This window comes from Scomber scombrus, chromosome 10 (assembly GCF_963691925.1).
Source record: "Scomber scombrus chromosome 10, fScoSco1.1, whole genome shotgun sequence".
NCBI lineage: Eukaryota > Metazoa > Chordata > Actinopteri > Scombriformes > Scombridae > Scomber > Scomber scombrus.
The window spans coordinates 16,374,487-16,386,833 of NC_084979.1; the positions used below are offsets into that span (position 1 = coordinate 16,374,487).

The following is a 12,347-nucleotide window of genomic DNA, read 5'->3' on the forward strand; positions in this document are numbered from 1 at the left end:
CTAATCAAGAGGTTATAGGCCATTGAATAGTTTTATACTACAGTGTACTACTCACATCTCTACACCTACCCTCTTCTATAGGGCCATAAAACAGTTCGACGCTGTAAAACGTGCTCCTGCTATTGCTGCAAACAAATAACTCTCAAAACGCCTCCATTTACATCAGCGTATTTGCACAGTGCTTCTGCTAGTTATTCATTTATTCCTGCCAATGGACTCAGTCTATCTGTAGCAGGGTTTGAAGTTAGAGACGGCGGCTGGCGCGCGCGCGTGTGTGTGTGTTTGTGAGTGTGTGTGTATTTGGTGTGGCCGTCAGTAGTAATAATGTAATAACGTTGTACTTTGATGGCGGTTACCACTCTGGTTTTTAATTAAGAACTTACATGATTCTGGCATCGTAAATTTGCAGTTGCGCATGGAGTGGACAGCAGGATGAAAGAGGACACAAAGCAGAACCTCCTCACATCCAACTGGAAAGATATTTCAAAGTGGCTGCCAGGAGCAAATTAGTTGTGTCGCCCCAGTGGCTCCTGATTAGTACAATAAGGAAACCCGCTACCGTGCCTTCTGTCCCGCAGCATTCAACACTCATACCTGTTTGCAATATAATAACAGCCTCAAGGTTTGCAATCAATTGGACGACCATTTAGTGGAGAAAGTGCAGGCTGTAGTTTAGACAAGTGTAAAGACCGTGGTAAAATACAGTCGTAGTCAACTCTGCGTTAGTGTGTGTGTGTGTGTGTGTGTGTGTGTGTGTGTGTGTGTGTGTGTGTGTGTGTGTGTGTGTGTGTGCGTGTGTGCGTGTGTGCGTGTGTGTGTGTGTGTGTGTGTGTGCGTGCGTGTGTGTGCGTGCGTGCGTGCGTGTGTGTGTGAGTGTTGGTGTGTGTGTTCAGTCCAGGGTCGGTTCCACATTGTCGAGCAATTTAAGTAGGTTAGAGGAAATTCTTGAAGGCTTATTGCACCCAAAAATACAGCATGCCAATATGTGAAAGAGAGGGGGAAAAATATTTCAATATTGCATGTAAAATTATCCTGGCTTCAAAATTAGTGTTTTCCTTCAAATATTTTGTGTGCAGCAGGCGACAAACATCTGCAGGAAGAAATCTACAGGAATGTTTTAATAGGAAACAATGTCACATTTGTGTTTCCATGAGAGAAATATCCCTGGATAAACAATAAACAGTCAACGGAGTGTTTTTGTTATGGGTGCAGAATGAAATGCGTGTGAAAGCTTTCTTTCATTGTTTGGATAACCTATTTGTTCTTATACACATCTGTTCTGCTAGCAATCCGGTTATAGCTCTGCTTTATTTGGCCACTTTTTAGTCTGTAGCAGTAATTTTTATGCAGCAATTGCTTGCTACCCGCATTGCTGTCATAATACTGCGTGTGTAAACACGTTAATATTATTATTATGAGCTCAGATCACTGTGTCATTTTGTGCTATGACAATATTCATTCTATACAGGCAGAACTGTCGAATCAAACTCATAATGCTACACATTTGTCTATGATAGGAAAACACACATTGTTCCCTCACTGCTCGGTCTGTGACATCACAGTAACGTGGCTATGGTCCGGCCATGATTGTTCTGTCTGTGTTATTACAATATTTGTTCTACTTAACATCAGAATAATTACTTTGTTATTGTGTCAGGTGTTTGGCATCAACAAGTCATCTGTTCCCCTTATCATTTCAGGGCTGTGACATCATAATGCTTATTTTCCTGCACTGCCATGACTATGAGATCATAGCAGCAGGTCTGGAGCATCACAATGTTCTCCTCACTTCTTGTAAAAAATGTAAGCATAATTTAGAGTGCAGGCTCCCTGCAAAGTTGTACACATATAATTTTTTATGTGCATAACGTTTCTTTGTGCTGGGCGCTAGGAGTTGGAGGTGGGTGTGAATGTGTCGTAAAGCATTTTTTGGGTGTGTCATTGGTGTGAGTTTGAGGTGATACATTAAGTGGTTATTAATGTGTCTCTACTCTCTACATGATGCAGCGTGTATGTGTGTGTGTGCGTGGATTAAAGATGGAGTGTGAAAATAATATCGTTAATTATCCTTTTTATTCCAGTATTTTCCTGTTCTTGGGTGAAACACTTTGTTCTTCAAAATGTACATTTTTCAGGAGCCACATAAAACTTTTAGAGTACTGGCGCATGCCAGTTTATAGTTTAGGCTATATTATGAGTTTTCTGAGTGTTTCATGAGCCCAAGATGTTCTGTACACATATGAGACCATGTTATCGTTCAGTTAATATAAAAATCACAAAAACTGAAGAGGCAAGCTCCGTCCAACATCAACGGTCTGCAGCTGTGGCAGGCCACAATTTGTTCATAAATATGTGAGAACTGGAGAAGAACCACAGAGACATCGATTATCAGTTATTTTCAATATTTATTTCACTCATTGTCAGTATCACAGCCAAGCAAAGATTTCAGTATCACCTTGAATAATTACTGCTCACAGACAAACACAAAGAAATATTCAAAGACATGCATTGAAAAGATATCTTGCCCTTGCCTTTGAAAATGATTCTGAACTGGACACACACAGGCAGACAGAGAGTCGCGCGTACACGCCTCACACGAGCACGCCCACATAGTTGTGGTTAATGATTCAACGAACAGTTTAAACTGGTTTAATGCATTCCTTCATAGTCTGCAAGGAGGACTTTTGAAATGTTTAAATGCCTGTTAGATATCTGTTGCTGAGCTAGAAAACAGACCCAATTCTGCTCAAGACAATCCAATTATTTTAAGAGAACAGTGCGGCACAGTTTTGCGGTCATCCTGAAGCACTCGACATGTTGCATCACTGCAGCCACACTGAAAAGCTTGTGGCTTTGTGTTTGTGTGTTTGTGTAAATGTGGGTTTTTGATTTAAATAGGAAATTGTAGAAATTACACATCTTAGATAATAAAGATATAACATCATTTCTATTATGTTTTTTAAAATATATATATGTATATATATGTGTGTGTGTGTGTGTGTGTGTGTGTGTGTGTGTGTGTGTGTGTGTGTGTGTGTGTGTGTGTGTGTGTGTGTGTGTGTGTGTGTGTGTGTGTGTGTGTGTGTGTGTGTGTATATGAATGAAACCAACTAGTGTTCGTCTTAATTCAAGTCACTTTACATTTAACACTTTAATTTTGAAACAGTATCAGGCGCCTCTGCCGCTTCAGCAGCAGATGTGTTGTATTTGTATTCTTTAGAGAAACTGTCGGTTTGTTTGGTCTTGATAAATGTCCTTAACACTGAAACAAACACAAGAAACACAGGCCTACACAATGTAATACACAACACACCATATATACGATATATACGAAAACGAGGCTTTTAACTTAACATAACACAGAAAGAGAGAAAATAAATGCGACGTGCGTGCGGAGGTAACCTCGTTGTAACAATGAATTCACAAAAACACGAAGAGCTTACAGTTTCATTCAACACAATTTTTAAACATTTTAATTCTGTCCATGAAGTATGAGATACACAATAACGTTAGTGTCCTCGTGCTTTTTAAATAACATGTATTCCAACTCAATTTGAAAATACTTATTTACGACAAATGTAGTCAAAAAACATGTTTCGCAATACTTCTTTATAAATATCAAAAGATTTGGGGATGAAGCACAGTATTTGTTTACATGGCCTGCTGACGCTCGAGTTGTATTGTGTCAAAGCCGACACTAAGTTATTTAGTTTTCAGTGGAAGGGACAAATTTAAATTTACACTAATGTTGGCAAAAAACAAAACAAAATAAAAAAACAAAACTGTATATATATATGAATAATTTTGAGGACAGACGGACAATTGAGACTCATCAACTTCATCGCCTCTGTGCGTTATTTCGTGCAAAGCTCAGCGTTCATTTTTATGAGAGAGCCATGCTTAATTCACATAAAAGGTGTTATGGCCCACACCTATAGTCAGAAAATAAAAACAGTAACAAAACGTCAGTAAGATCGCTAATTTCAGATCTATAACATATTAAAACCAAACGTGAAGCAACAAGACAGAACCTGAAAATAATATAACAATAGCTCAGGTGTGAATTTAATTATTTATTAAGCTCTACGACGTTTTGTGTCAGCAGCAAAAAGGAAAAAACAATACATTTTCGTCTGATTCTGTACGAGTTTAGTTTCCTTTTACACAAAAATAATAAATATTCGTATAGGATCAACATACACTGGCGTACAAATTCTACCGTCTAGTCAATATTATGTAGCACATTTCAAAAAGTGAACCAGCCCAACACAGTTAATGTTAACTAATACGAAAAGATCTAATGAATGGTGTTAATCTGTAAGAGTAGTAAAGTAATGGGAATACGAATTCAAACAATAAAGAATAAAAAGACTAAAAGAGCAGGCCGAGGTAAAGTATTAATGCATGGAATATGTTACTCTAATTCTATAAAAGGAAGAATATATCACATCTTAAATGTAGCAGGCAAAATGCAAAAGCGAGCATGTAATTTTTAGGCTTTTAAAGCTACTTCACAACATCAGGAGGTGATAGTCTAGTCCGCAATTTGACTCATTCTTATGTTTAAAGACAGTTTAAAAGATTCATTCCTATTTTTGCAAATCTGTCTTTGAATAAAACTCCTGCGTAAAGCTTACCTTGCTAAATCGGTGGCAAATCGTTGAAAACAAACAAAAAAGAAGGTACACAAAATGCACTCTGTTTTTAAGACAAACCATCGATGGATTCATCTCAACAACACTGTCGCCAGGGCGGCAGGGTGATCACACAATGTCAGATGTAATTGTCTGTTAAACCATCTGAAGTTTTGAACTTAAAAAGAATTTCAATTCTCAAAAGCCACGTAGAAAGTGCCTTAAAAATCCCTGCAGCAGCAGCCGTCCTTTGTTCCTCCTGAAGTGGGCCTGCTGTCCTGACCAGTAAATGGTCGCTAGGTGGCGCTCTTGCTCCACCAAAAACCCTTCAGGTTCTCCAACTTGACCGCGCTGACGTCACACCAGTCTGGAGCATCAAGGCCACTTCCACGCCGCTATTGGTCTGAAAATCACATGACATGTCTCCCAGCATCCATAATTATGTTACTGATATTTTTGCACCCCCCTCCAAAAGATGTCAGCATCCTACTGTCCTTATTCTCCTGGAGAAATCCCGTAGTTCAGACTAGCAACTGTGGTGCCAAAAGCAAAAAATGTCATGTCCGAATAACATAGTGCCGGGTAACTTCCTGATGGATTCCTTAATGGGAGGATCATCTTCCTTCAGGGGTGAGGGTTATTCCAGCAACCCCGGAATGTACATCCACACAGCTGCAGAGTACGGATATTCAGTGATGAGAAACATTGGGAAGGTTGGACCATCTTCACTCTCCAAAAGAGACGAGGTTCCTCCGGGCGGTGAGCCGCCCAGCGGCTTCCAGGATGCGCCCTACCTGTCAACACAGCTGGCCACATGGACCCCAGGCTCCAAAACCAGTAGAGACGAACAACCTGTTGCCCAGTGTTTACAACCCTGCTCGTTTCCAGCGGGCAACGTCAAAGAGGAGGCGTTTTGTTGCCTCTATCAGGATGACAGCAATAAGGGAAAACAGACAACAGAGTCGGCCACTTACATCCGGCTCGGGGACAATAGCTGCCGGCCTGAGCAAACTGCCGCCTCGTCCAGCGGCTGTTTCCAGGTGTACAACGGAGAGAGGCCGCAGCAAGACGACCAGCAGTTCCCCTCCGGCTTTTCTCTGACCCACTTGGCGACATCTGTTGAATCAGCAGCAGAATCGACAATAAGTTGCAGCAAATCGACACAGCAGACAGCGAGTGAGGTTTTAAAGGCAGATGAGAGTCAGAGCAGGAAGGAAGAAAAGGCCAAGACTGACAGCTGTTCAGATAACTCGGACGGGGAATTAAAAGGTAGACTACTACTATACAACACCCCCCCCCCCCCCCCTTCCCTCCTCCTCCCTGATACACACACATGCACACATACATTAGTCTACACATTCCTACATATAAAACAAACACACAGATAATTTGTAGACAGTTTTACTAAATTATTCCTCACGTGCATCCCATCTCTCAGTGCTGTGCGTGCATGTGAAGGTGTGTGGTGGCCCATTAATGCAGACCTGTGTGTTTGATAGCAGTCATATGGGCTATATGGGCATTTGACAGCCTCGCCTAGCGGGGGTTATGGTGCCCGTGGCATTTAACACCTTTCCATTAATGTGAGAACGTGAGATGGGCAGTTATCATTGAAATAAACACGCTGACACACACACAAACACGCACATGAATACACACACGCCTCTCTCTCACTTTCTCTCTCTTACATGGGTCATTTACGTTGTGAGACGTGACCATTTTTAACAACACCGTTTTACACCACCAATATTCTGGTATTAAGCCAAGATAAAATTCTACAGTTGAAAAGCTTTTGTCATATTGCCCTGGCTCACTACAAAACACCTTAGGGAACATTTATCAGTGTTATTTCTGTGGAAGATTTGTCGTAAATACATTTACACTTTTCTGCGTCGACGAAACGATTATTCAACTTTACAATTTTACAACATAATTATTTTAAGTGAAGATCCACGTTTGCGCAGATTTTGTGCTTTTTTGCTAGTAGTGAAGATGCTTGATGAAGACGAACTGAATGTCTTTTTCCGTTTTACAAAACCACGGTTATGTATGACAAATAACTGTTTAAATACATTTGACTTTGGCGAACGGATTATAGCTACTTTTTAAAACTATTATTATTGTTATTGTTATTGTAATTGTTATTGTTATTGTTATTGTTATTGTTATTGTTATTGTTACTATACTATTGCTCCAATAATAATACATAGAATTGGTGTTAATTTGTACCCCTGTGCAATTTTTTAAATTAACTAATGTTATTTATGGTAATAGATTCATACATGACGACCAATATGCTCCTTTTATTTTATTTTAATTTAATTGAAGGATATAGGACGGATTTTGTGTGTGTGTGTGTGTGTGTGTGTGTGTGTGTGTGTGTGTGTGTGTGTGTGTGTGTGTGTGTGTGTGTGTGTGTGTGTGTGTGTGTGTGTGTGTGTGTGTGTGTGTGTGTCCTGTTAATCCCATATTACTGAATTAAATGTTTTGGTAATGATTAAATGTGGGCCACACACTGAGCGTTCACATTAGGGTAATTATTACTGTAAGTGTGTGTGTGTTGTGCCTGTTGTGTGTTGTGTGTTATTCCCTGGAGTCCACAACCTAATCAAGGAATTAACTGAATGTGCAGCATTGTGATTTTCCTTCCTACCGCCGACATGCCTTGTTTCTTTGTCTTTCTATTATTATTTTCTGGTATTACGCTACAGAGACTTCCTTTTGTTTTGGGATGAACCTCCAAAAAAATCATTTGGCTCCTGTGTGCAAATGTAATAAAATTTTATGGGAGTTTGAGGCCCAACATAGACAAAAGAAGTGCTTGCACACGCTAGTTTGATTGGATCTAGTTATAGCTGTACATTACAAAAGCAATTTGCCACCAGTAGGAGTTGTAGCAAAAGGTGGGATGTTTGGCTCTGTTCATTTTGTTCAAGAGAGAGCCACGAAGAGTCCACCCAGGTAAAGTTATTCTTCTGAACTATTCATTTTGATGCAGATGCGCAGTATTGAATATGCATTTGATACATGGGCGTGTACAGTCTATAGCATCCATTGTAGTGATGGAGGTTGTGAAGCTACATTTGATCTCTGCGCAATTACTGTCCGGATTTGCTCATGGTTGCTCATTGTTGTATTTCTCTTCCTCCGGTAGATGATTTATCCGCGGAAAAGACGACGGGAAGCTGGTTAAAAGCCAAGAGTGGAAGGAAGAAGCGCTGTCCCTACACAAAGCACCAGACGCTGGAGCTGGAGAAGGAGTTCTTGTTCAACATGTATCTGTCTCGGGAGCGCCGCCTGGAGATCAGCCGGAGTATCAACCTGACCGACAGACAGGTCAAGATCTGGTTCCAAAACAGACGCATGAAGCTCAAGAAGCTCAACAGGGAGAGCCGCGAAAGGGAGCACAGTGCAGTTTACAACTACTCCTGAAGAGATTTTTAAACATACACACACACACACACACACACACACACACACACACACACACACACACACACACACAAACAGACAAACACACACACACACACACACACACACACACACACACACACACACACACACACACACACACACACACACACACACATATAAATGTCATGACAAGAAAGAAATGCATGTGTCACCATATAATTCATTCAATTCTAATTTATCAAATTTGTTTTTATGTACACACACACACACACACACACACACACACACACACACACACACACACACACACACACACACACACACACACACACACACACACACACGGCGTGCCTTCCTATTACAACTCTGAAACGCTGCAACCTGCAGATTTGACTTGGGTTCCAGGTGAACACTTGCAGCAGCATTGGAACAGTGAGATGCAATTACCTTGCAATGATAATTATACTATAACATGAATGAAACTATTGCAGAGAGGAGAGGGCAGTCTTAAAGCACTCCATGAATAACTTTTGGCATGTAAACAGTTTCACTTTCCTGAGCTATAATGAATGTTTTGCCACTTATGCAGTTTGTGTCTGATGCTGTGGCATATCCGTGCTGTGTAATGTGCATGCACAAGACTATATTAAGCTATTTCAAAACAACAAAAGGAAGGAGGAAACGGAAAGGTATTACCAACTTTGTCCTTCCCCTGGCATAGTGGTGAAAATGAGAGGGAGGGAGAGACACTGCGGATGAGAGAAGGAGATCATGGCAGTTTTAATAGAAGTGAGAGACCATAACGTTGATTTAAATATTATCCAGGTGACCACAGTAAGTCAAGGTCATAAAATTCTAATGTCAGTTTCGCCCTGGAAAGCGTTGGGGGTGGATTTTATGATCTGCAAATATAATGTGCTGCAGCAGTAAAGATGCGTTTAAAGGTGTGTGTGTGGAGGAGGGCTAATCCACACAGCAGAGACTGCAATGTGCAGGATCCAGCCGAGACGCTGGGCTGGAAGGAGCAGCCGCCTCCACCCGGGGATAATGGAGCTTCACGGGAACAGGAGATAAGAAAGATGGTGGATAAAGGGGGACAGCGACCGCAACGGCTGCGAGAACAATAACAACAAGCATCATGGCAAACACGTGGATAACTTAAGGCACCGGGAAGGCGTCCGCGGGAGGCAAGTCAAGGTAGGACGCAAATTTACGCAATATTTGAATTTCCTGTTTTGGAAAGTCGGCCACATCTGTCAGGGGAGCTGGCTTGACAGCTCTTGTGGCACGCATGGTGCACGCCTGCTCACGTCGACAGTTTATTTGAAGTTGTGTGGTGTATTTATCAGCGTGCTGCTGATTTCTTTTTCCACTGTCACTAGAATCAGTTGCTGCTTGCTGGATATTTTTGCCATGTGTGTCTGGATTGTTGCTGTGATTTCATTTATTTATTATTTTAATTAATTTAATTTGGAACAGTATGATAAATGGCTGTGCTATGCTGTTACAATGCTATTTTTGAAATTAGAATAAGAGCATATTGAGACACGCTTTTTAATGAATAAACTAGTCAAGACATGCTAGGCTATCTAAGCTATTTGCAATCAGTGTTAAGAAAGTAGCTTGACTGAAGCCTAGTAGACCACTGAGTGTTTTATTGTGCCGGTACTCGCCTTTTCTCTTTGTGCTGGATAGTGTTAATCCTCAGTGGGCTTTTGCATGCTTTGTCCTTTCCATGGATTTTTAACCCCTTTTGCACGAAGCTGAAGCGTGGTTTAGGTAGTTTCATGTTGTTGGGGTTGGCTTCCTGGCTCGGCAACAAGAAACTGCCTTGATTACGTCAGTTCGTCTTCATCAAGGGCACAATTTCCGCTGAATTACCCCCTATAGTCAACCAGGTCTCCGCAAATGGCATTGTAAATGAACTGAGCTGCAATACTTGGACAGAGACGTTTTCTTTCTTTGCTGTTATTTTGTGGTGGGCTGTAAAACCCTCTGAGGCTCTCAGAAGGAGAATAGGTTGTAAACAACATGGGGTAAAGTTTTAGACTGCGTTGTATTGCATCTGTCATCACTGGTTGTCTGCTGAGGGATAGTGTCCCAGCTGCTTTATGATATAGATAGATAGATAGATAGATAGATAGATAGATAGATAGATAGATAGATAGATAGATAGATAGATAGATAGATAGATAGATAGATAGATAGATAGATAGATAGATAGATAGATAGATAGATAGATAGATAGATAGATGACAGTTACTGTCATTTGTCTCACAAATTAAGATGGATCTGTAACAGGAATCGAGTGCATAATATCGACATTTCCATTTGCATGATCTGTAAGCTACGGCTGCCTGAAATGTGTAATGGAAAATGCAATGTGTGGAATGTGGAAATGCAATTTTAATTTCAACAATTAAATTTCAATTGAAACTGAAAATAGTTTTCTAACGAGTATGTATATATATATTTGTGACTATATATATATTTGTGACTAGATATTTTCCACCAACTTCACTTTCCATAAATTTCAACGAACAATATCCGTTATAAAAACGCAACAGATACACACTCGGTGAAATCTTCTAAATATTATATTATATGCCGTTCATATCATCCCTTCGTTGCTCTTTATCTTGTATAACTGCAACATTTGAGGTTAAACTTTTGTTTTGTTTCTTGTGTTTAGGCCTGTTAACGATACTGTCGTTTATACATTACTCTAATTTTATGAATTTAAAGAGAAAGTATTTAAGATTTGAACCGAGTTTAGAGATTGGTATAGCTCTAACTTCTGTCTTATTTAGTTGTCGCCCTGATAGCCTCAGTATTCAATTACATTATGGTCCAATAGCACTGAAATATGTGTATAATTGCTGGTCAAAAGCAAATTTACTTATTTTGGAAACTGTTACACTACACCAGTGAGCTACTGACCATCACAAGTATAGGCCAAACTTTATCGATATTTCGGCTTTAACAGTAATCAGTAATAAAAATGTTGATGAATAGGAATGTTTTAGCATAGGTAAAATTAAGCAAATGCGACTAAGAAAAATAGAATTCTTCAGCAAAGTGATAAAAGAAACACAATAACTTATTTTTGGAAGAGTCTCTTCTTGTAGCGCAGTCAGCATCTTTCGTCCAAGGGAGCCCAGTGTTTATACTGGTGACTATTTCCCCTTGTTTTCTCAGCCCCCCTCCCTTTGGCGGTAGTGCAACTGGAAGAGACAGTCTGGAATCCAAAGTCACTTTCATTCAGCTCACTGAATGAGTGTCTCTCTTGGAATGCATCACTGACAAAGACTTTACAGCGCTGGAAATAGCCCCGAGAGCTGCAAATTCACCCTAAAACCATATACATATAAACTCATTTATTTCACTTTGTAGTGGCGCACAAGAACTGAAGCCTTTAGACAGGCACAGCTCAAGATGTGCCACTGCCACTGGAATGATCAGACATGGAGCTAGTATGCTAAGGAGTTTTAATTATCTTAGGCTCTCTCTCTCTATTTTTTTTTTTAACACAAACGAGCATCTCGGACTTTATCTAGAAAACGTTTCCAAAGATAACTGAAAAATCAGAAGACAAAGAACAGTAACTTACTTTTTTTATTTCATTCGAAAATGTTTAGAGTTTTCGAAATATAAACATTTTTAGCAAGATGGACCTAAAAATGACACTTTTTTTGTTTGGTTTTTTTGAATGAAGATTCATTGGTGAGAATTCCCATCCATATGGCTTGGTTTGTTATTGGCAATAATCTCATATATCTCTACATGTATCTATATTGACCCGCAGGTTTTAGAACCTATTATTCTAGTCTTTAATGAAAATGTATAAACAGGAGGCCTGTTTTGGATCCTCATTCCCTGGATAGAGACGCTGTCATACAATATCTGCAAGATCATTTTGTCTTTCAGTTCATCACGCAGTAACTCTTCGTTATGCGGCGCTTTCTGTTCAGCACATGGGACGTTATAAATAACTTGTGATATTCACTTTGGATTTTCCATATGCAGTTGAAGCACGGATCATATAGTCCACATGTTTCCTCCAGATAAATCACTAATGTGATGACAATGAACAATGCGTGTGTGAGAAAGGACCGTGTTCAAATAGACTGTATTTATTTGTTGTGATCGTGCCTTTTGGAGAAAATTACATTTCATATCGACACAAAGAGCAGAATAGTCAGCATACAGAAGCCAGCAAATGTGATCATTCATACGTCGACTAAAAGAAAGTCATGTTACAACGCGTAACTGAAATTGTTCCTTTATTTTTTACTCACC

At 40.0% G+C, this 12,347-nt stretch overlaps 1 protein-coding gene across 1 annotated transcript; it reads left to right on the forward strand.

Annotated features, from left to right (window-relative positions):
- Positions 1–5,123: 5,123 nt before the first annotated feature.
- hoxc10a (homeobox C10a) lies at positions 5,124–8,066 on the forward strand. The gene is made up of 2 exons (XM_062427340.1): positions 5,124–5,873; positions 7,789–8,066. Exons 1-2 carry the CDS (start codon positions 5,189–5,191, stop codon positions 8,064–8,066), a joined length of 963 nt encoding a protein of 320 aa, XP_062283324.1. The 5' UTR covers positions 5,124–5,188.
- Positions 8,067–12,347: the final 4,281 nt, after the last annotated feature.

What these genes read in the sequence shown, in the direction of transcription:
- hoxc10a (XM_062427340.1), top strand. Translation starts at nt 5,189, where the DNA reads ATGTCATGTCCGAATAACATAGTGCCGGGTAACTTCCTGATGGATTCC. An exon ending in AAAGGCCAAGACTGACAGCT is followed by an intron (nt 5,874 to 7,788) that starts GTTCAGATAACT and finishes TTCCTCCGGTAG; the next exon opens with ATGATTTATCCGCGGAAAAG.